General features: G+C 50.2%; 1 protein-coding gene across 3 annotated transcripts in view; it reads right to left on the reverse strand.

Moving 5' to 3' along the window:
• RPTOR (regulatory associated protein of MTOR complex 1) overlaps window positions 1-24,968 on the reverse strand; it is a 323,106-nt gene that overhangs the window by 19,071 nt on the left and 279,067 nt on the right. For all 3 annotated transcript variants that reach the window (XM_019981168.2, XM_019981167.2, XM_070774383.1), the window contains exons 21-26: window positions 20,552-20,670; window positions 15,431-15,534; window positions 14,683-14,866; window positions 13,402-13,512; window positions 3,550-3,655; window positions 261-375 (exon numbers count right to left, since the gene is read on the reverse strand). In XM_019981168.2, coding sequence (XP_019836727.2) covers window positions 261-375; window positions 3,550-3,655; window positions 13,402-13,512; window positions 14,683-14,866; window positions 15,431-15,534; window positions 20,552-20,670 — 739 coding nt within the window. The remainder of the gene's footprint in view (window positions 1-260; window positions 376-3,549; window positions 3,656-13,401; window positions 13,513-14,682; window positions 14,867-15,430; window positions 15,535-20,551; window positions 20,671-24,968) is intronic.

Here is a 24,968-nt window from a genome sequence, read left to right on the forward strand (position 1 = left end):
CGGTCCTGGCCCACATGTAACTGTGGTCAGGCCTCTGGAGCGCCCGTGGTAACGTGGCCAAGTGCAGCCCTGGGAGGGTGTGGGCAGCACCAGGAGGAGAGACATCTGCCGGCAAGTTCTCTAGCCCCCACCCCCGAAGCAGCCCAGAGGCTTGGGGTGAGGCACTTCCACGCCTGGACGGGGCAGGGGGTGTCCTGCCCACACCCCCTGGGGCTACTTGTTCTCCACCTGAAAGGCCAGCCCCATAAGTACCCCCATACCAGATGCTGTCTTTGTCAGCGACGGCCACGCATGGTGTAAAGGGGTGAAACTTGACCACGGAGGGGACGCCAGGGTTCCTGTTCAGAAATATCTGGTCGTCCAGCCTTGTGATACCTGCCGAGGGAAACACAGGACGATGGGCCTCAATTTGCAGTAAACGTCACTGCCGTGTTTTGCCAAGGCTGACGCCAGCCGCTCGTATCTGGGGGGTTGGGAGGGGCCCAGAGGGAAGCAGGAGGCAGAGTGTGGGCGGGCTCCTGAGGGTGGGGCTGCCTCCGTGCAGACAGGCTGGCATCCGACTCACGCTTACGATAGCCCGTCGGCAATATTCAGAGCAGTGCACGCAGGTTAAGGTTTTCTGAAAAGAATGTCACAGATTTTGGAATAAAGTTCAGTAAGGCGGCGATTCGGAACTCAGACCCAAGACTAAAGCTTTGGTTTGGCCATCACTGTCCGTAACCCAGCCAACTCCTGTGTGGAGGCGAGGGCCTCCAGTATGGAAAGGCGGGAACCTTGAAATGACGGAAAGACAGCTGATCAAGAGTCACACAGAGGACGTGAATGGGGATCTGCTCCCCAGGCCCCAACACAGGTACCTGGGAAAAACTGCTATGGCCCTGAAGGAGCTCTAGAAGAGCAACGAAAAGAGGATACCAGTGTGGGGAGCATCAGATGGGTTCCCACATGTTATCTGCAGAAGGATGTAGGCTCATGCAGAGGAGCCAGGCGTGTGGCCCCTGTACCTGCCCGTCGTGGAGGGCAAGCAGCCCCCACAACACTCAGCCCTGGGGTCACCCCCTCCTTGGCCACTGGAAGCTGGTCTTGGGTGACACAGAGGAGAGCGACTGTGGCGCTCGTGCTTCGTGAACCTGGCACCTGCTGGGTGAGCTGCTATCACCCACGATTTCAGGCTTTTTCGCCTCCCTTTGCTAAAAAAGCTAACACTGAAAACCACTCAATCATCAGGATGGGGTTAAACTAACAGGCAAACAGGCCTGGGAACGTTTAACTATTGCCCAGAGATGCCCTCCCCCTCAGCCATGGGTTCCCCAGGGAGGGCGTGTAATTTGACCCAGGAAAGATGAAGGGACACCCAGGTCCTGAGTCACTGCAGGCATTCTGCACGCACGCACAGATCTGGGCACGATGGTGAGGTTGCAGCATCACGGGGGCTGGCTGGAGGGGTCACAGATAAGGGAGGCGGCATTAACTTTCCCAGCTCATCTCCGGGGGCCTCGCGGACTCGTCTAATGACTTTGCTGGGCCCGTAGGCGATAGTCCACGATTCACATCCTTCCCAGCACATGGCTGGCCTCAGATGAAACCACCACTTCACAGAGTCCAGGCTCTGAGCGCTACAGGCAGTGCAGGAGGCTGTGGCCTTGCTAGCGGCCCTGCCCTCTCTGCCCACGTCTGCCGGCGGTGAGGCTCTTGCCTGCAAGCTCACTTGCCAAGGTCTCCAGCAGCTCAGCAGTTCCTTTCGGTGTGTGTCAGACAAACAGATCTTTTCCCCACAAAGACTGGAAAAGAGAACCCCTGACCCTAATTTACAAAGATGATTTTTTTCTTTTCTGTCTGCAAAACCTGGTTGGTTCTCAAATGACCGGCTCTAATTTCACTCCCTGTGCAATGCTGACCGAAACACCACCAGCCAAGTGTGGCCTTTACTGCCTTCAGATGTTCGCTGTGTGCGGCAGACTGGCTCCCAGGCCGCCTGTGGGTACAGGGAAACCAATTTGTCCTGCTGTCCCCTTTGGTAGGCCTGGGGTCTAAAGAACCACAGACTTCCAAGAAAATAGGTCCTTGACACCATAATTCAAAGAACTCCTATCAAGCTGGGCGGCTCAAGCTCTCCTGGAAAAACTGGCAGACTTTGAATTCTACATCCCTGGGGGCTTTACATCTAGAATGCGCCTTCACAGAGGTGAGTTACAAACAACCAAGATTGGTTTTAGCAGAAGTGACCCTGCATTAATGGAATGTGACCCTAGCATCTCAATGAGAGCACTGTGAATGCGCTCGAAGTGCTTCTGAAACAGCATTGCTTCTGGAAGTGCTTGGGGGGCACCAGGCCTGGGCAGGTGGGCCAGGGATGAGATCCCGCCTCCAGGCTGCCTGCAGGTAGGGATGGGCTCATGGGTCCTCAGCCGCAACTTTAAATAGTAACCCATAATACAAAAAAATTCTCTGGTGGTCCAGTGGCTAAGACTCCATGCTCCCAATGTGGGGGGCCCAGGTTCAATCCCTGTTCAGGGAACTAGATCCCACATGCTATACGCCACAACTAAAAAGATCCTGCTTGCTGCAAGTGAAACCTTGCATAGCCAAATAAATAAATAAATTTTAAAAAATTAAAAAAAAAAGTAACCCTTAATAATCAAGGGAATTTGACACCACAGGGAGAGAAGGTCATGAAAATAATTCCACAAAAGTGTGAGGAGTCTGCTTATCTACTCTGTGCAGCACCCAGGGAGCATCATCCACTGCCCAAAGCTGGCCCAGCAACAAGGACTCAGGCAGAGCTGGAAGACCAGCCCACCCACAGCTGTGGGATTGAGTTGGCTCCTGAGCCCTGGGGGCTGTACTGCTGGGAAAGAGGGAGGCGAAGGCTTGTCCCTGGGTGGGGGAGCTGCCCAGTGCTCTGGCCCTGTCCTAACCACAGGGTGGAGCCCCTTGGCTGCCCCCTCCCACCTGGCCTCAGTGCCTGAGGGTAGGGGGCTGCTGCAGCTGACATAAGGGGGACCCATGACACAGCAGCCCTCCCTGTGGCAGCCCACGTCCCCGCACTGGTGAGGTGGGGTGGGGCTGGAGGGTATGCAAAGTGGGGAGTTAGGGTACCTGTTGGCAAATTTAGTAAAAGGTTTGGTCAAAATGTGACTGATATACAGGCTTGGGGTAATAGGGAGCAATTATCTGGGGGCCATGTGGGGTCCAGGCAAATACAACCAGGGCCTGAGGTTTGTCTTCTGTCCCCATGGTGAGGACACAGGCCACCCTGCTGTGGACCCCAAGGCTGCAGAGGGCTTGCTCCCTTCTCTCTGGAAATGACAAAAGGCAGAAGCCACGACTGTCTCAGAGGCCGCCAGTCAGACAGGAGCTTCCTTGGACGATGATCCCAGAGAGCCTCCCTGTCTCCCTGGGGACAAGGCCTTCCTGGGCAGGTGAGTGGTGCCCCACGGTGGCACCCCTTCCTCCCTGGAGCATCTCCGCCAGCCTCATTCCTTGCCCGCACCAGGGCAAGTGGGGGCCGGCTCACTGCCCGCGGTGGCCCCTGGGGACACCCCTTACCCTTCTGGATGAGCTGTTGTGCCTGCTTCCGGACACGGGTGTTCCGCAGAAACCGCCACTCCCGCTCCTTGCGGATCTGACTCTCCAGGTCATGCTCTTCCGGAATCTCCAACAATTAAAAAAAAGAAAATTAAGACAATTATTTCCAAATGAGAGGGTTCCCCCTCTGCAGGTGCAGAAGAAACCTGGTTCTCTGGTCGGTCCAGTGCCCAACAGCAGTCAGAGCAGACCCTTACAGTCAGAGGGTGGTCACCAAGCTCCCGAACCTGCTTCCCTCCCTGTGCTGGGGGCATTGCACCCTGCTGACAGCTGGGTGTGGAGATTCTGGGACCCGGGACCGGGACCTGGGACCCGGGGGAGGGCTGGCTGGCTTGGGGACATGGAGCAGAGACTTAGGAAGCCCCTGCCTCTGACAGCCCAACCGTAGAGGCCAGAAGCTGTCACACTCTGACAGGGCAGCGAGGGGGCTGCTTTCAAAGCAGACAGAATTTGAGGGGGAGGTGCAGGGATAAGGGCCAGGTGTTTCCTGCAGGAGGGGACATAACGGGCTCTGCTGTGCTGGACACTAGATTGACTCCTTTGTACCCTTAAATGCAAAATCAGAAAAAGATGTGGTGTGCTCAGAGAGGTTTGCTTTTATTCTGATGCCAAAGGGAAACGAAGCCTCTGGTTAGAAGATGAACGCACTCATGAGAAGTGACAGAGGGCAGCAGGCACGGTAGTGCTGCCCCCTGGGGCCGGAGAGGCAGCCTGGGCCTGAGGGCGGGGCCTTCTCACCCCTGGCGGGCAGGAGCTACTGCCCGCCAGGCTCCACCTAACACAGCAAAGGGGCAAAGCTGGCATCAGATTCCATGTGGGTGGAGAGTGAGGAAGGAGCTTCGACCCTATGCCTGGGAACTTCTGCCTTCCTTCATCAGCTTCTGCATATGAAGTATGTGGAAGCTGGAACAGTCCCCTTTCCTGGATAAGGGCCCTTCTTGCTTCATGGCATGTGGGTCATGTCTAGGAGAGGGCCACACTTAGCAAACAGTAAGTTAGGATTTAAGTTTACTATATTCAGAACATAATCATTTGTTGTGTAAAAACGATGTATCTCCTTCGTCATACAGTCAACTTGCCTAACTCCGGTTGCCTGCTTGAGAACTCAGACCTGTAAAGTTCTCAGATATAAAAGGAATCAAATAAACTTGGAAAAACCCTACTTCCTCTTGGCTGAGAGCTAACCTGCCTTGTACTCAGCCAGGTAACACTGCACAGGCAGAGGGAGCCCATATTCAATATTTTAAAAGTCATCTTCTCTGCTGGAGAAAGCATCAGGATGACGAATGGTGAACGTGGTCACGTGTACGTGCCTGTGTGTGTGCAAGCACAGCTGAGAATATGGGAAGCAGTTATTACACGAAATGGTCACGGAGCACTTTTGTGTCTTCTTAAATGCTCCGTGTTATCTCTGATCACAAACAAACAACCCGAAACCTCATCTCATCCCTGTGCACAGACCAGAGGGGTCTGTGTTCCAGGATTTCACTGCTACAGTCCTGTCTTTTTTCTCTTAAAAATCACAAACCCACAGCCAGCAAAACAGCAAAGATATCCTGACACGGAGACAACAGAAGAAAAGTCACCTAGAGCCTCCAGAGCAGTTAGTGTTGTAGACATAACCCCACGAAGGCACTTGGGATAGATGGTGGGTTTTTACCAGCTGGTTTTGTTTCATGACAATCCAGAGATTACTGGAAAAGAAATTACAGATAACCAATAACATAGAGTGATAAAAAGAAAACCTCCAGATGAAAAGAAGACAGAATCAGAATGAAGCTCTGGTTTCTGCAGGTTTAGAGGAAGGGTCTGGAAGCAGGGAGGGAGTGGGACAGACAGAAAGGAAGTTCTCCATGTGGTGAGGGCAGGCAGGAGGAAGGAAGGGGGCAGGAGGCAGCTGTGCGTGGGAGTGTGGCCACATGCGCCCTGGGGCCTCAGACAGACTGACCTCCACCGCACAGCCAGGCATCACTGCCCCGGGCTGAGTCCTAAGCAGCAGAGCACGGAGCTCTGGGGAGTGGCCCCGCTGAGCTCAGGAAGGACTTGCAGCATTGAACTGAACTGAACCGCAGCCCAGGAACCAGCGCACACACCGTCCTGGGGACAATCACCAAGAAGCACTAGGACAAGCGGGGGCGGGCAGCAGCGGGGCAGTGCGGGAGGTGTGGGTGGAGAGAGACGGGGAAAGGGAGAGAGCAGAGGCTGCGAGAAGCAGCAGGCGTCAGCCGGCCGGGAGGGATGAGGACGGATGGAGGGGACCAGACTGTTTCCTGCTCAGCTCTTCTTAATCATCTGCTCAGTTGCCTGCCCCTCCCCTTACCTCGTGGCTCTGCAGGTTGAATAGAAGCTTCTGAGTAAACAGAAGCCCAGACCTAGACGGTGCTGAGCTTTCCTCCTGGCAGAGCTGGAGGGACGTGGGTGAGGCTAATAGTGTTACATGATTAGGATCATGACACGCTGAGGATTCCTAACACCTGGCTTCTCCTCAGACAAAAACCAATTATGATGCTGAAACCTCCTGAGGCCTCCCGTGGAGCCGACAGCTGAAGGCTGGTGACGGCATCCCCCTTGTTCCTTAACTGTCACTGGGGCAGCCTGGGCTTGGGAACAAAGGGAGACCAGAGGGTCTCAGAAGCCTGATGGCGGGCCTTGCCAGGTAAGCAGGTCCTCATATGATGAACTTGTGAAACACAGGGCACACCCTCAATGCCTCTGAATTTAAAGGGGTTCAAGTGTATGGGATAAAATCCACAACAGGCACGTGGCTATCAGGACTGAAGCTCGACCCCTGGAAGGCTCGTGAGGTCATGGAAGTCCCCACCAAAGAGCTTCCTGGGTTCCCACCAGAAACAAATCGAGTTCTGCGGTGGGACAGAGACCTTGTTTAACAACAAACCACCCTCCCCAAACAATGACGGAGTCAGCAGTGCCGGGAGGGAGCGCACTGGCTGTGGGCTGACTGGTCTCCGCTGGGCATGACGTCTAAAGAGTTACCAAGCTGAAGGCCACTGACCGCTAAGGAAGAAGCTCTGAAGGGCAGATCGGAATTCACTGTAGGTTCTGATACCTAAGTACAGGCATTTTTATCATGTGACCACACCTCACAAAGCATCAGGGTGACTGAGATGCAATTCACATGCGGTAAATCTCACCCTTTGGGGCCCAGTTCTGAGTTCTGACAGGCCCCACGGTCATGTAACCACGCACAATAGACATGTAGAATAGTTCCTTCACCCCAAACTGCTAGATGCCCTCTGTAGCCTGGCCTTTCCCCCAGTCCAAGTCCAGCACCACCTCTGTTTTCCATCGCTGTAGCTTTGCCTTTTCCAGATGCCGTATAAATGAACTGTACAGTTTAAGTCTGGCTTCTTTCACTGAGTGTAACGCAGCTGAATTTCATCCATAGTGTGTATGCTTCAGTTTATTTAGAAAACATTTGGTGAATTAGTATTTCATCATATGAAATATTCTAGCAGTTTATTCACCCGGTGAAGGATATCTGGGTTGTTCCCAGTTCCTGGTAATTATGAATAAAGCCACTGTAAATATTCAAGTACAGGCTTTTGAATGAACAGAAGTTTTCATTTCTCCTGGGTGAATATCTAGGAGTAGGATTGCTGGGCTCTATGGTTAAGTATGTGTTTAATTTATGAGAAAGGGCCAAATGTTTCCAAAGTGCTTGCAATATTCTGCCTTTGCACCAGCAAAGTATGAAAGTTTCAGCTGCTCTGCATCCTTTGCCAGTACTTGGTATTGACAGATTTGAAAATTTTAGCCCTTCTAACAGATGTGCAGTATCTATTTCATTGTGGTAACTCGACTTCCCTTGTGAATAACTGCTGTGACGCTACACATCTTTTCTCAAGTTTATTCGCTGCCTGGGTACTTTTTATGGTAAAGTGTCTGCAGATCTTTAGCCCATTGTTTTTAACGGGGCCACTTGTTTCCTGATCATGGAATTTTGAGTATTCCTTATATATACTGGATACAAGATTTGTATGTGTTTTTTAATTTTCTTTTGGTTTGTGGCTCATGATTTCATGTTCCTAACAGGATTACTCAAAGAGCAGTTATCGATTTATGGTGAAGAGCAATCTGCCACTTTTTCTTGTGTGGCCTGTGCTCTTTGTGCCTTATTAAAGAAACTACTGCCTAACCCAAGGTCAGAAAGATTTTCTTCCAGAATTTTCATGGTTCCAAGCTTCACATTTAAGGAGTGAGTTATTGTACAAGGTGTGAGTGAGTGACTGAATTTCTACTTTTGGCAAATGGGTGTCCAATTACCATGGTGCCACTCCGCTGGAAAGACACATTCCTTTCATTGAACTGAACAGTTCTCATACCTCCATGGAAAATCAATGGGATGTACTGATGTGACTATTTCTGGACTCTGTTCTGTCCCGTTGATCCATGTGTCTGTCCTCTCACCAATTCCACGTCTTGATTATTTAACTTTATGGTGAATCTCGAAATCAGGCAACAAAAGTCCTCCAACTTTGTTCTATTTCAAAATTGTTTTGGTTACTTCAGTTTCTTTGCTTTTCCTCATAAATTGTAGAAGAGGCTTGTTGATTAAAAAGAGAAAGCCAGGAGGGAGGTCCAAGAGGGACGGCACATATGGCTGATTCATGTTGATATATGGCAGAAACCAACACAATATTATAAAGCAGTTATCCTCCAATTAAAATAAATAAATTTTAAAAAAGAAAAGAAAAGGTCTATTGGGATTTGGATTCAGACTACATTGCTCTATATACATCAGTTTAGGGAGAACTGACATCTGAATTTCATAGTCTTTCAACCCATGAATGTGGTCTTCACTGATTTAAGTCTTCTCTGATTTTTTTCATCAATGTTTTTCATTTTTCACCATTTGGATTTTGCTTTTTTTTTTTTTTTAGATTTGTAGCTAAGTTAAGTACTTCATGATTTTTTTTTTGATGTTATTGTAATTTCTGATCATTCATACAGAAATAAACAGATTTTTGTATAATGACCTTGTATCCTGCAGTCTTACTGAACTCACTTATTCTGGCAGCATCTTTCAGATTACTTAGGGTTTTCTATACATCCAATATTGTCTGTGAATAGAGTTTTATTTTACCCTTCCCATATGTACACATTTTCTTTTCTTGCCTTGCTGTCTAGGACCTCTGGGAGGATGCTGAATGGGAATGGTAAGATGAGACATCTTTGCCTCACATACACCTGGTTTTGGAGAAAAAGCACTGTCTTTTATCAGTGAAAATATGTTAACTGTAGGTTTTCTATAGGCACCCAGTATAAGAGTAAGGAAGTTTCCTTCTATTCCTAGTTGGCTAGGAGTTTTTATTTTGAATGGCTGTTGAATTCCATCAAATCCTTTTTCTGCAGCTACTGAGATGATCATATGGTTTTTCTTTAGTCTGTTGATACAGTTATAGGACTAATTTAAAAGTGCTGAATCAACTCTGCATTCTTGGGATAGAATCCACTTGGTCATCAGTGTAGAATCTATTTTATGTACTGCTGCATTTTATTTATGAATATTATGTTAAGGATTTTGGGTTCATGTCCATGAAGAATACTGGCTTGTAGATTTTTATTCTCTTAATGTCTTTGACTGGTTTTGGTAACAGAGTAATGCTGCCTCCATACAAAGAAATGGAAGTACAAGAAGTATTTGCTCTTATTTTTTTATAAAGCTCTTTTTGTAATTAAATGTTATATTTTAATCTGTCCTGAATTATGAAACAAACAATTGTTCTTTTTAAAAAATTCAAAGAGCTGGAAGTATATAATGTAAAAAGGACAGTCCCTTGCCCTGATTCCAGTCCTACCTTCTAGAAGTAACCACATTAAGAGTCACCTTCCAAGCTTCCTCTGATGCTTACACAAATCTATGGAACCACAACATCTGTGCACATATCTTGGACCATCGTGTTATGTGACCTACTATATCAAGGACATCCCATTAAGGCCTCACACAGAGATGAAGCTTACTGACTAATGTCTATGTCTACTACGCAGATGAATCATTTTTAACTGTCTCCTTACTAATATTCTCTTATTTGTTTTCAAACTTTTTGTTATTACAAATAATCTGTAACAGCATTTCTTGACACAAGTTATTACATATCCATGTACAGTAGTGGGTTTACGATCTGCTCCTCAGAGTGGGATTGCTGGTTTCTGTGCTGTGCTCAGTTGTGTCTGACTCTGCGATGCCATGGACTGTAACCGGGTTCCTGTCCGTGGAATTTTCCAGACAAGAATACTGGAGAGGGTTGCCATTTCTTTCTCCAACTGCTGGTTTCTAGGGCCTACCCATTTATAGCTTGGATAGCTACTACTGAACTGTCCTATACCAAGCTATTATTTCACCAGCCACCCATAGTGTGTGAGACTTTCTATTACCCTATACCCCCCGGTTAATCCATCCTCTTGCTAGAAATCAATCTTTGAAATTTACCAACCTGAGAATGAAAAAAGAATTCATATTATTTTTATAATCAGAACAAATTTCAGTATGCCTCTACTTTTTAAACACAAGACAGACCATTTTTAATATCCTGCCTAAAGTAAGATATGAACTCTGGAAACCAAACCATAGAAGAGAGAGGGGGTACCATCAATCAAAGGAGAACAGTCCAGAATGTAGTTCTTTTTGGTCACACAGACCTGTAAGAAATCTGACTGTGAACTGATAAAAAGTCAGCAAAAACTGTCATTACAGTCATGTTTTGAGTATTCAATCCCACTAACCATTAGTTGCACGTGACTGTAAATATTGGGCATAATTATGTTATCTGGTGAAAATGTAGTTTCCTATGCTTACCTCTGAAGTGATTTAGAGTTTGGGGTTCTTCTGTCCTTTCTGAGGTACAATCCTAGCCTTGAGCTATCTTTAATTTGCATATGAAACAGGGTAATAAAAAAGTTCCTAATGCATTTTATTGCACAAATGTGTCATTCAATGATTAATTAAATTAATAAAAGAAGGCACTTACGAATACCACCTGGAAAAAGTAATAAATTAAAAAAAAAGGCAATGAGATTAAACATATCCTCTTCTAAAGTTTGGAAAAGGTCTCTAATTAAAGTAAAAGAAATCACTTGAGTCCTAAGCACCCTAAGTTGTCAACAGGGATTACAGACAAAACTCACTGTAACAACTTCATTTTCAACCATAACACCTCGAGCTTGTCATTTCAAGCTACATCCAATGGGAGTTTGTTATCACAAACATGGTGAGTCAGAAAGAACATGCATGCAGCAACTGTTTTTCTGGCTCCTCTCGCGGGCTCCACAGTGAAAGCTGACTTCATCCTGTGGGGACCCTTCTCCCCTCATTGCACCGCAGGGTCCACTTTGGGAGCCAGCATGATGCACCGGGACAGACCACTGGGCTCACAGCCTCTGTCTCCTCCAGGCTAGCGACACGCGGGACCCTCCCCAGCGGGAATTCTCAGACACACTTCCAGCTAGAACACACACAGAGGAGCACAAAGGCAGGGGAACTTGCTGAAAAAAAGGGAGGCATGGCTCAGTCCCAGAGCAGATGCTGGCTGTGGGTTTGCACCTGAGTGAAACATGTAAACACATATGTAGGGGTCCCCACAAACGGCAGCCCTCGCCCAAGAAGCCTTCCTCCAAGGTCAGCTGATGTGTGCTCACAGAGGGCACCTGTGTTCTAAGTACCTGATGCCTAGGAAAGGAAAGCAGATCCTTAGGGGAAAAGTCAAGTTTGTGTCTATGTTCAAGAAAAATGTGTTTTGGATTACCTATGCCACTTCTTCCCACAGGAAGAACTGAGAATAGGCATGCCCAGAGACTTCGAGAATAGCAGCTCAGCGTCCTACCAAGCAGCTTCTGTGACTTACAGTCACTGCAGTTTCAGTGAGATGGTGGACCAGCCACCCAGAGTCTGTGTCGCTTGACCACACTTGCCTGAAGCAGAAGACTGTATCGTGGATTCTGAACGTCTGTTACTACTAGACTAGACTCACTCACTCAGACAGTACACACCACAGATCGAAAGGATGACTTGCTACCCATAGCACCAGCAACGATCCCTCTCCTGAGACAAATTCGTGTTTTCCCACTTTCTCCATCCTTAGCCAGAGAAGCCTGAGAGATCAGGGGGAGCAGGTCAACCCAGGTGTGGACAACACACTTGGTTGACTGTAACAGGCCTCAGTGATCTCTTGGGATCATTTCTTTAATGTATTTCCCCCTGATATAAAGGTGCATGCTCAGTCACTCAGTCATGTCCAACTCTTTGTGACCCCATGGACTGTAGCCTGTCAGGCTCTTCTGTCCAAGGAATTTTCCAGGCAAGAATACTGGAGTGGGTTGCCGTTTCCAGCTCCAGACTATAAAGGTACTGTGTGCTAAGTGTGGAAACTCTGTCCATCTCGTGGCCAGTTTATATCTTGTTTTTTTTTCCCTTTTAAGGAAATTTTGTTATGAGCATTTTCTTAAGTTACTAATTTAAAAGTTTTATTTTTCAGTAGCTCCAGTAGTATTATATCAAGTACTTCAACCTTCTTTAACCATTCTCCTCCTGCTGGACATTTACATGGATTCTAGTTTTTGCTACTGAGAGACTGCTTTTCCTTTATCACCTGCCTTAGGCACTGACAACCATTATTCTGTCTTGTAATTGGCAAAAGCCAGTATCACTACAGAGAAACAGGAAAGTAAGAGAAAAGCTCTAATACAGTCCAAACACTCTTCCTGGAAATTTCTTGGATATATAGCTCGATACACAAGTAAGAATAAGCTGCAGTTTTCAATTTTCCATTATCTATGAGGGGAAAAGAAGGTAAGGCAATGGCACCCTACTCCAGTACTCTTGCCTGGAAAATCCCATGGACGGAGGAGCCTGGTAGGCTGCAGTCCATGGAGTTGCTAAGAGCAGGACACGACTGAGCGACTTCACTTTCACTTTCTACTTTCATGCACTGGAGAAGGAAATGGCAACCCACTCCAGTGTTCTTGCCTGGAGAATCCCAGGGACGGGGGAGCCTGGTGGGCTGCCGTCTATGGGGTCACACAGAGTCAGACACGACTGAAGCGACTTAGCAGCAGTAGCAGCAGCATGAGGGGAAAGGAAGGTAAGAACGTGCTTTAGACCATCAAAGTCTAAAATGAGCCCCTGCAGTGCTCCCTGCAAAAAGATGGGCACCAAGATTCTGTTTTGATAGCACTGCCCTGTCTCACCCTGGCACCCTGAATGTGTGGCCCAAGTCTGTAGTAAAAGGACATGTCACATCATCAAACCTGGAAGGCAGTGTCCCAGAATAAGTCAGATTAGCCCTAGCTAGCTAGCTCAGTCTGACAGTCCCTGAAGCCGGGAGCACCGTAAGCCTGGGGAACTCCTGGGTGACCTTGCCAATCAAGACAAAATGACACATTTTATACTGGCAAGCTCAGAAAGGCAGGTAAGTGAAGTCAGTTTCTTTTGCTGTTTTTTTTGACCGTTAATTCCAGCTTCCATGACAGCAATCTGGTGTCCCCTTAACAGCCACGCTCGGTGGAATAGGAGGCCAGTGGGCACAATAGGGCCCTGTGCAGCCCTGTGCCTGCCCCACTCCATGACTCAGGGCCAGGCCTGCGCAATGGCATGTGGGCTGGTGGGAGTCACGGCCCCTGAGGGTCACAGTGAGCAAGCCAGTGGGGATCAGACCTTGAGCTCAGAGCAGAAGGGTTCAGACACCCAGGCCTGAGGCTGGGGCTCCGGAGGCCCGTGCTCGCTTGCTGAGGAGACGAGGGCAGTGCCGGCTGGGGAATTTTGGCTTTAAACCCTGAGAGCTGCTGATGCATGGCTACCTTCATGACAGGCTGGGCAAAGTACCGCGCGCTCCAGTCGCAGAACCCCGTCTGCATCGTGGCCGAGATGAAACTTTTGTGTCCGGCAGTATCATCTGGGTCGTCGGTGGTCTTTGGGGCGTTTGGAAAAGAGAGGAGAAGACAGAAACAGAGTTAGTCATGTCAACCCCAACCCTCTCTGTGAGCTTGAGACAGTCCCTTTCTGGAGACCAAGGCATAGGTGTCAATGGTCAGGTTTCTGAGGACAGTATCTCTATGGTCCCCTTACTTCTCTGTCCTGGTGACCAAGGAACCCTGACTGTCAAAACAGGGCTCTGAGTTTGTGCAAGAGACGGAGTGTCCCCCGGAAATGGCCAGGGTAGGCTAGGCTGCAGAGCCTGACACTGGTCCTCAGCACTGGGTCTAGGAGCCCCACACGGGGCCTCTGCCGCCTGGTCCCTGGGCTGTCGCTCCCACCGGGCCAGTCATACACGTAGGACCTTGGCCTGCCCTGTGGCTCCTGGACAAGGGCGCAGCAGAGCTCGGGCCATCTGGGACTTCTAAACATTAAAACTTAAAACACTTGGTGCTGCGGTGGGGTGGTGGGTCAGTTTGTTCCCTGTTGTAGAACCAATGTGGGCTGGGCTGGCGGGGCAGGGGTTGGCCTCACTGCACACGACAGGGCAGGAGAAGTGCCTCAGAGAGGAGTCTCTGCTACCCAGAGAGATGGGGTCAGCAATAAGGTCTTACCTCCTGCCTGCCAGGGGGAATTGCAGCGCTGCTGGGCCAGGACTCCCGGATTGTGGGTCAGCCACTCCTGCCTGGCTGACTCAGGCAGAGTCCAGCTGGGAGGCTAAACCTGGCAAAAGTGCCTGTGGCCATTTTTGTCCCTCGGCCATTGAGGCAAGGGAAGCAGGCGGCTCCGAAGCCAGGTGGGCGGGGCTAGCAGCCGGTGTGGACACCTGTCTACCCTCAACACCTGCTCCAGCTCCAAAGTCAGCCTGCAGGCTGCTGTGACCTTCCTATCAAAATCGCTGGTCACTGGTGAGCTGAGACGCGTCCTTGGTGTATCCAGAATGCCCTCTCTATATTGTGTCCACTTGGCCGGGACAGCAGCAAGCAGTATCGACAAGACCCAAGGCCCTAGCTTCCGAGTCCACCCTCGTATGTTTTCTTGCAAACAAAGGCGCCAGTTCCTCCCTCCCCTGAATAGCCTTGTTTAACTTAGCTGCAGAGACTACACCCGCCTATGGGGTGTAACTGAATGTTGAAGGAAGTTAGTGTTGAGAGCGACATCTGTACCTGGTCTGGGCCCTTATCGAACATCTTCCGCGTCCGGGGGAACTGGTGCGAGTGGGGTGTGTACTGTACCCCCACGGGGCCTGTGGCGCCCGGCCGGCCTGGAGGCAGGTCTCGGCTGACCGGCTGCTTGGCCACGTCGTTGGTCAGGCTGGAGCTGCTTGCGCTGGATGTTGGAGGGGAGCCTCTGCCGTCGGGGAAGAATAAACTGCATTTTACCCAGAGCCCATTCCTTTGACACCAAACCCCAAGCAACCTCCACTGATCCTGGGAATGGGCTGAGGGTCACCAGCTTGGAACAGCCTCATCACCTGACTTGCTGATGTGACTTCCAAACCTGAACTGCTGCTGCTGAATTAATGACCCCTTCCAGTTTCTAAGAACCATTCTAAGAACCATCCTCCTCTGAAAACCAGTGCAGCCAGAGGCAAGCTTGGTCTGGGCTGTGAGTCAGCCCTAGGAGGGTGCAGGGCACATGTGCCCCGCTAGGATCCAGTGCACAGCCCTGTGAACACTGATTTCGAGGAGGGTTCCAACCTGCTGGTCACTCGCTGGAAGACATGACCCTCTGATAAAATCCTGAATGGAGTCAGGTTCAGTTCAGCTTTCTGAACAGTTGTGCAGATGAAGGCAGGAAAGGATTCTAGGAGGGGCTCAGATAAGTGAGAGAGAACCTGCAGACTTGGCAGGGCCGGGGAGGCTGTGTTGGGAACCTCCCCAGACCCTGGGGGGCGGGCTGCCTACCACTCACCCCGCCTGGTGGATGTGGATGCCTTTGTTGGTGGGGCTGGCAGGCGCCGACTGCGTGAGGGAGGAGGTGGTGAGGATGCGCTGAGGCCGGGCGTTCACTGTGGCCTGAAGGAGCAAAGGGACAAGTGAGGGGGTGGTCACTGTGACGACCTGAGGCTACAAGACAAGCAGAGGTTGGTGGCTGCTTTTGAGTGGCTTCAAAGTCACAGAAAAGGGCTTTTGGCTGAGGAAATCTCCCAGGAATGGAAGGTCCTGCTTGAAAATTTCCCCCGAAATGTCACCCTGTAGATAAAGTGATATTCTGTAGCTCTTCTGGAAGGTATTCACCTGCTCCAGTGAGGCTCCAGGGATGCATCCCCCGCGCCCATGTGACAAACACGGTGACTAAACTGCACCATGACTAATGAGGACTGGGCACGCTCAGGCTCCCACTGGGGCAGGAGCTCCCCTGGGAGGGACAGCTTCCTGGGCAGAGCTGGCACTCCGGAAGGAGCCCGCCCAGGCTTGGCCTCACCGTTCTTTTGTATTTCAGGGCAGGCTCAAAACAACCCCCTGGGGGCAGCACTTTTTGAATAGAGATGAGACCCAGATCTGTGCCCTGTCTCCCATGAGCACGTGTTCCAGGAGAACCCTGGACTGGCCACTCATGGAGGACCCTCCCATTCTGGATTATCCTCTTGGCAGTTATGAAGGCCATACCTTTGTTCAGCCCACAGGCAGAAAGTTATAGAAAACAAAACCACCAACATAAATCAATGTTTTCCAGATAAGCCTTCACTTTGAAATGAAAACAGTTAGAACTGGATCATAACCAGCCTATTAAAAGGCTGTTTTTTTGTTTTCTGAATTATAAAAGTTGTATTGTTCATGTTTGTTTTGCTCTGTTATTTACATTATTTGACCTACACACACATACACACACAACCCCAACAAAGCCTGAGAGCCAAACGATCCCTTAAGAAGTTTAAAAGAAGAAAAGAAATTTAAGCTAAGAAACTAGGTGCCTCCTCACAATTTCCAGGAAATCAGTGGGAGGTGATGGAGAAAGCCTCTGGATTGAAATGCAGACTTTAGCAGAATCCACGACCTTTCAAAGGCTCCCCAAGCCCAGAGGATCTGCTGTTGCCTGAGCTGCAGCCCGCAGAGCTATCTCCCCAGGGACCCCCATCCTGAAGGCCCCCATCCAAGGAGGCTCCAAAGGAAAGAAGGTGTGGGCTGGGAGTGACTGACTCAGCCTCCCTGCTCTTTCCGGGGGCGGAGGCGCACAACCCTGGCTTGTTCTCTCTCGGCCTTGAGGGCAAAGTAGACAGCCGAGCTTCTTCAGTGCACTTCACACTGAAGGCTGCCACACACAGCTCTAGTTTTGCATCTGTTCTAGAAATCCTGAGAGGTGGGCGTGCCACTGGCTGGGGAAGCCCTGTGACTGGTGATCGACTGTAGGGTTTCAGGCTTAGATGATGCTTCTTCGCCTAACGTTTCTCATTTGTGCAGCAAACATTCATTGCTGCAGAGCTGCAGCTATAAGCCTGAGTGGGCAGTGGTCACGCAGACCCACTTGTCTGTGGGCCTGGTGTGGACAGAGGCTGCTAAGGGAGCAGGTGTGGGAGATACCCTCCAGAGAGGCCCCTTTCTGGGCTGGTCGCAGCTGCCGTTTCACAGACAGCATACAGTCAGGAAAGGGTAACACAGAAACACCGGTGTGCCTGCTGGGTATCAGGTTTGGGCTGTTATGAAGGAGGATGGAGCGTGGGTCTTCAAGACCCCAGGACCCTGCTGGGAGCATCACTGACTGTGGGCACACTTGCCCATGGCTCTCAGGGTGTTGAGATGCCCTGTCATTTTCCCCTCCATGATGCTGGACTGGAGTCACTGGACCAGCAGATGGGCTTGATGAAGGCCCAAGTCAAGTGCTGAGTCCAGAAGAGGAAGGGCAATGGCAGGAGGTCACGGTCACAGCTACAGGCCAACTCTTCAGAGGGCAGCAAACATCTTGTTAACAGTCAGATTCTAGCTCAGATGTATCCTCTTAGCCCAATGCAAACAGAAATGATTTGCAGGGACACACACACGTGTGCACACACGAGCTCCACCTGTGCTCCCTGCCCCCTGCAGTTAACGGGGGCAGTCTCGGTCATGGGAGCCTGGGCCCGCAGTAAGACGCTCCCTGCCCCCCTGCAGTTAACGGGGGCAGTCTCGGTCACGGGAGCCTGGGCCCGCAGAAAGACGCCTGCTTTGTCTCCAGCTCTGAGCACTTTCTTACTCTGCAGATCTTCTCCCAGAAACATGTTGCCTCACAAGAACTTGGGAAAGTCTAATTCAGGGCAAACACCCTACAGAGATGAGGGTGACGAGGACAGGATTTCCTAACTGGATCCTGACATAGGCTTCAGGACACCAACGGAGGCTTTTGGCTGCTCTCTCTTGGGGGAGGGAGTGTTTCACAGGAGTCCCTGTTAACTGCACACCAAGGATCTGGATTCGTGTGTGAGGAAGTGACTTCCCAAAGGATGGTTCACAGTTAATTCTGGGCTAACTCGAGGCAGAGGACCTGGAAGCCAGAGCACTGAGAATGGACATCTGTGAAACACACGACTCTATCTAGAAAGGAATTTTTCTGTAAACCAAACTTCCTAGATAAATAACGTAAACTTTCTTTTTGGACTCTAAGTCCCAGGTAGAATTCACTTCAAGCAACGGTGGTGACTGTGATGAACTGGCCGGTAGTTGGCAGAGCCCCCACTCCTGGGGGCCTGGGCTCCCTCAATCCTCGGCATCGCAGGAGAATCAGCATCAGTGAGGTCAGGACTGGGCATGGCGGGGAGGCTTCATTTTCACAGAGGCCCACTTGAGTCCCACTATGCCTTCTGCCGGGACTGCCTTCCTTTCCTCTATTTCTCATGACTGTACTTCCTCCCTCTCTCGGGCACGGACCCTAATATGCTGTAAGAAACATGTATTTTAGAAAAGTTTAATTTTGAATCAATCCTATTCTTAGTTGAAAAAGGAGATGATTGGACTATTTCTCAGTTTTGTATTACAGAATGAAAAAACTTAATTCACTGGCCTCTTTTCTATAGACACGGAGAAGACTCCCCACTCCCAGGATGGAACAGCATTCACGTGCCTCTGTGGCTAGTCATGCAGTAGGATGATGAAGAAAGTGGGCGAGGGGCTCACTGGGGTCAAGGGGAGGTCCGTGTGAAATAAACCACCCAGTGATCCCGAGAGGACCAACAGTAATGCCCAGAACTTTTGCATGAGGCTGGCAGTGCCCACAGGCAGGAAGTGCAGTGAACACTTGGACCTGGGAGTCTCTGCTTCCAGAGACTTCATGTGACCACAGGCCCAGGATAAACCTAGGATGTGCTCCTGCCATATCCTCACTGTTCCTTCAAGGAAGAAGATGAGCTTGGCTGCTACAGCAGTTTAAAACTGGGTACATGACAAGGCTGTGTTATTACTACTTGTGATGCTACCAGGAGCTGAAATAGCAGCCACAGACAAAAAAGGAAAAGACAGAACTTCACCAGTGAAGAAAAATGTTGGTGAAGGAATCGAACACCAAACAAATATGGTGTCGGCAGGAGGCCAGGTGCTGCAGGAGGTTGGGCTAACGCCAGTGAGGTGGCAGCAAATGGGACGGCTTGATAACCAGTTTAGAAAGAAAAACGGACCAGGAGTGAAGCTGCGAGTAACATTGTGAGCCACTTGTGTTCAGGTAGCTGGCAGCCTGTGGATGACCCCTGGATGGTGATTAGGGTCGGATAAGGATGGAGACACAGCAAGTAAACTGTGACAAGGGACGATAGTTCCCTGTACTCTTCTTGCAACTTGTCTGTAAGCCTAAAATTTAATCAAAAAGTTATAAAAATCTTCAGAAATGCTATAATGAGTGACTTCTTGATGGCATTCATTATTGCTGCGTCCTATCATTCTATTCACGAAAAGACTGTGCTGTGCATTGTGCTAAGTCGCTTCAGTCGTGTCTGACCCTTTGCGACCGTATGGACTGTAGCCTGCCAGGCTCCTCTTTCCCTGGGATTCTCCAGGCAAGAATACTGGAGCGGGTTGCCATACCCAGCTGGGAAGAAAGAAACAGCTGTTTTCGGACACTGGGTACTGCAGGCTTGTGGTTTCTGAGAGAAGGGAACTCATTGCCCAGCTCCTGGCCTGCAGGCAGTTCCCGCAGACCTGGCTGTGGTAGGGGAGGGCACGCAGATAGCCTGGCAGTGCGGCAAGCAGAGGGGACAGACAGGAGCAGCATGGGAACTGGGGTGGATGGAATCTGCAGGGCAGAGAGGAGAGGGCTTCCAGGGTCTATAGGGTAGGCTCCTTGAATCTGTGATTACTTTTGCTTGAGGGCGGGGTGAAAATCCATAAGGGTGGGGAAAGAAGCACTGAAAAGTCAAGTAATTCCCAGAGCTCACAAGAAGAACTGGGAGAGTTTACAGTCCCTAAAGAAGAAAGGACTAAAATCAATGACCTAAGCTTCCATTGTGAGAAACTAGAATCAGAAGAGAAAATTGAACAGGGTAAGCAGAAGAAATGAAGCAATAAAGCTAAAAGCTGGTATCAATACAATGGAGAATGAAAAACAACAGAGAAACACAGCTGACCCTCAGACAGCATGGATTTGAACTGCACGGGTCCACTTAAACACATGTTTTCCAATAAACACCCACTGTGGTAGTATACAATCCAGGGATGCAGAGATGTGGATGAGACAGGCTGCAGGGGGTCAGGGCTGGTGCCCCTAACCCCTGTGTTTGTGCAGGAGTCAACTGTACTAATGAAACCAAAAGCTGGTTCTTGGAAGAGTTTCCTTTCGTCAGAACGGTCATGAATAAGGGAAGTCGTACGATACCGGTGCTGGGAATGGAAGAGAGGGCGTTGCTACAGGGCACACACACATCCCCACCTGATGTGGGCAAGCAGAAGCACGGACACATGCCCCAACACATGCTACGTGCGCATGGAGTTCGTGAACCTCTGGATTCAAAACGCTTGTTTGAAGTTCTTAAGCCATGGTGAAGACCTGAACGTGCCTGAAGTTCTCTGCATGAATATTCATAACTGAAAACCAGGGTCTGGAGAGCTTCGTGAAGAGCGTCTTCACACCTACCTTGTAGGCAATGCTGTTGAGCACTTTCATAGCCAAGTCAGAAACATCTGGATAGGGGTCCGCAGCCAGATGCAGCAAGACTCTCCAAATTTGAGTGTAAACACTATTGAATGAAACTCCTGGGAAAGAGAAACAGGAGCTGTTTTAATAACAAGGAGCTGCCACTGTGTGCTTGGGAGGGTGGGCGGAGGCGGGGAGGCGCTTCTGGGATAGCTCCCTCTTCTGATGACCTAAGCATGTGCTGGGGGTGGACACTTAAAAGAGCTGGGAGTATAGCAAGTTCTGATTTTGCTATCTGCTAGGGAGCCTGAGATTCAGAAATTCCAGGTGCTGAGCAGGATTGATCACACAGTTTCACCTCTGGCGGCTAGATCTTTCTGAAAGGAAAAGTTAGAAAGGGGCAGGACTTCCTTGCAGGCCTGGATGAGGAAGACAGCCACATACCACTGCATCCTTTTTACTTGGAGGAAGCTGGACAATTGGTTTGTTGAAAAGAAAGTGCTTGTTCTTTAAAAGAGTAAAAGAGGATTTCAAACAAGCTGTGATCACATGTCATCCGACCGGCCAGCCCCTAGTTAGGAAGTCCCTCTAGTTATGAAGAATTTAAATACAAGAAGGGCCACTGGAGGACAGTGTTTCTTGATGGGCACCATTGTTCAAAGGGAATGAGTTTTATACGACATTCAAATCACAGAAGAGAGACTGGAAACAAAGGTTCAGAGTAAAGGTCAGTTTCTCTGTGTGCCCACGTCCATGCTTATGAACAAGTCCTGGCTTGCTGCGCCTGACACCTCGTTTGTAACGGGAGGCGGCATGGCCCCGGCCGCCTTTCCACAGGGACTGTGGTTCCTGTTTGCAGTGTGATGGAGCTGGAGGAGGCTGACCTCTCACTCGTGTGTGCAAGTGGCTTTGCTCTTCAGGTGACTACTACAGACAAACTACCTTCCAAGGAGCATTTACAAAAACTCTCAACACCTTATCCTTCCACCCTCGTGGGAAAAGGTGCCAACAGCTGCCATGGCCTCTGAATGATTCTGTAGGAGCACAGCTGCCTGCACAGGCTGACCTCTGACAGGCTGGGCTTGGGAGGCCTCTCCCACCACTCTGGCCATAGGACTTCATACTCGCTCTGCGCACGGACCCGATTCACAACGCCAGGGGGAACGAGGTGGAGCTCGTTCATGGACTGGCTCACTCAGTCAGGAGAAGTGGTCCACGGATGGGACGTTCCTACAAAGACCCCTCACGCTCAGCACAGCCACTGGGCAAACCTCTCTCCTGTTGTTTCTGAGCTCAGACTGACCAGGGCAGTAGCTTCCCTGTGTGACAGAGGCTGTGATGGGCACAGTAAATGTCCGCTTGACTACAGATGACAGACATGTGGTAACAGGGAGACCAGGAAAGGAAGGGAACAGTGGGGGCCAAGGGGCCCATGAGAACCTTAATCAAGGGGCCCCTGGCATGAACATGCAGAAGGAGTACAGGGTGGCACTGTGCACTGAGAAGGGGGTACCATTCACTTTATAAAATCTGTTTTTATTACTATCGTTAACTCTCTTGCAGAAGATTTTGACTTTGACAGCTCTCTGTTTTTGATTCAATTTGTTGTTGTTCAGTCGCTAAGTCATGTCTGACTCTTTGCGACCCCATGGACTGCAGCATTCCAGGCTGCCCGTGCTTCACTGTCTCCCAGAGTTTGTTCAGATTCATGTCCAATAGTGAATAACAAAAAATCTAATTTTTGTCACTGTCCTTGACCACAGTAAATAGTATATGATTTACTAGTAAAAACAGAACAGGAGCCTGGAATTGCCACCCCCTCGTCACTGCTCCCCTGGCGCTGACCACCCCATCTCAGCCTGTTTTGTGAACTGTCCTGGTTTTACACCTGCTGTCCCTAATGGGAAAATTCTGAGTTTGTGTGGCACAGAGCTCAGACCCCTCAAGTGCAGCCCCTGGGGGGATGGGAGAGTGGGGTGGGTGCTGCTGGGCTGAGTGAGCTCAGACAGGGGGCCGTGTCTGGTGCTCACCAAACTCCCCATGAGTGCTGAGAGCCTATTTTCAAGTCTAGACTAAAAGTAATAAAAGATCATAACTAATGGCTTTAGGATTTATTTTTCAGGGCAATGGCCACAACTTTCTAAATGGAACTGGTGTAGGAAAATGTGCTCACAGCTTTGTGGCCAACTCTGGGTCCCAGAATCCCTGGGGGTGGGCAGGGCAGCTTGGAGAAGGAAGGTGGAGCCTCTTAGAGGCAGGAGCTGTCACTTGTGACCTGTTGCCTGGGTCTTAGGGGTCACTGACCCTGACTTTGTATCGTAGGACTGGGCCGGGTGCCTCCCTGGGAATCAGCCCCCGGATCTGGAGCTTCTGCATTTCCCCTCTTCATAACCCTGACTGAGCCCCTCTGGGAGGATCCTGCCCACTTTGCTTACTTTTGCTTACTGGACGGAGCCCTGGGTAGATTGGGCAATGCATCTATACAACCCTTTCAGAAGGCTTCCCCAATCCCGTCTCACCTGGAGGACAAGGTGAGACACAAGCATGAGGCCTTCCCTCCCCGACTCTGGACATCAGAATGGGGTGAGGCTCAGAGAGGGAGAGACGGAGGGAGGGAGAGAGGGACAGAAGGGCGACGGGTGGACAGGTGAGGGAGAGCAGGGCAGGTGATGAAGGGAGGAGAGGCTGCCCACCACAAAGGAGAGCAAGAAATAGCAGCTTTACCAAACCTGTTGATTAAGACAGCAATGTCATGGCCTGATGTGATGCTGCGGGTTAAGTGTGTAACATGAAGGCACTTGTTGGGTCAGGGACCTCCTGAGACGCCACAGAAAGTCAGGGCGGAGAGGAATGGGCGACACTGCTGTATGGAGAGGTGGGTGCGGGAGGGGAGTAAATGCAGAGGTGCCCAGGCCCCACTCAGGGGCCAGCGGCTGGTCTGGGCGGTGCGTGCAGTGGGCGGGGCTATGGTGAAGGCCAGGCAGCTCTCAGTAGGAAGGCCTTGAGTGCTGGCCACAGCTTGGACTTTATAGGAAATGAGTTTCTGTGATGGTGTCAGCTGGATGGTGGTCTATGCAGAGCTGATGTTGGTGAGGGGTGGCCTGCTCTGCAGGGGTGGTGGGGAGCAAAAAGCCAATGCCTCGTCCTGGGGTGGGGGGCCCAGAAATGGAAAGAACTGACTGGGGACACACGTGGAGGTCGGGCTAAATGGCTGAGTGGGTGAGAAACACACAGAGGCAGACATCAAAGAAGATTTCAGAAGGTTGTGACACAGAGCCAGGTCCCAGTGCAGATTCACAGACGTCGGGCAGACATGCTCAGGCGTGTAGAGACACGTGCGATCAGCCTTTGCTGCAGTGGGGGGACAGCACTTCCCTCGGCAGGTGAGACCTCCAGCGCTCTGGAGACAGTGGGGGGAAGGGGAGCCTGGGAGGGGCTAGTTTTCTGGGGAAAGATGGGAATAAATGGATGTCCTAGGTTGCCATGGTTTTGAAAACCTCTTTTCCAATATTCAGTCAAAGAGGCTAAAGAGATTGCTAAAGAGATTGTTCTTTGGTTGAAATGAAAGAAAAAAATTGGCTTTAAACAGGCGAATGCTACCAGTAATGGGATTCTGTGTAGGTTATGAATTTTAAACACTTATGTAAGCACCGCGTTATCAGGTGGACGCCTGCTCTGGCCCCCCATTACTTCGTCTCCTTAGCACTCCTTCCAGCTCCAGCTCATTGTGAAACTTGCCCACTGAAGTTTTCAAAGATCTGAACCATATACAGATAAAATTCAGTTTTCTCTAGTAAAAAATGTTCAGGAACCAGGTTTTGTATGGAGGAAGGAATCAGTGACAAGGCTCTCAAGTCCCTGGAGGACACGGAATGTGGCTGGGGTGGGAGGGGTGGTCTGTGGCCTCCGACCTCTTGTGGCCTCAAATGAAACACCAACGCTTCACCCCCAAGCTAGCACTAAGGACAAAAGGATCCCCCTTTCCGGGGTGTACTGCAGTGGGCGGGGTGGTGGTAGCAACTAGCTCTGGACCCTACAGTCATCTATACTCTTACGGGCCCCAGAGAGAGGCGTCTTGTGGAATTAGTCCTGAGGGCTTTCTAGGGACAGCAGAGGACTGATCTCCTGGCTTCTGATGGCAAGCACATTTGGACTGCCCTGCCCCTTCACATCACGACACTGGTGAGTCAGAAACATCGAACACTGTCACGTGATGCCAAGAGGCAGAGGGGGTATTGGGGTGTCTGCTGCAGCCCACGCCTGTGCACATTATGGGTACTTACTGTATACCTGGCATGGGATGTGGGGGGTTGGGGCTATGGCAGGTGACAAAGTTCCTTCACTTGTGGCTCTGACATCCCTGGTCAGAGACAGAACCAGGCAGAATAAACGGGAACATACATCATAAGTCTGCTGG

Source organism: Bos indicus, chromosome 19, assembly GCF_029378745.1.
Source record: "Bos indicus isolate NIAB-ARS_2022 breed Sahiwal x Tharparkar chromosome 19, NIAB-ARS_B.indTharparkar_mat_pri_1.0, whole genome shotgun sequence".
In the NCBI taxonomy this organism is placed as follows: Eukaryota; Metazoa; Chordata; class Mammalia; order Artiodactyla; family Bovidae; genus Bos; species Bos indicus.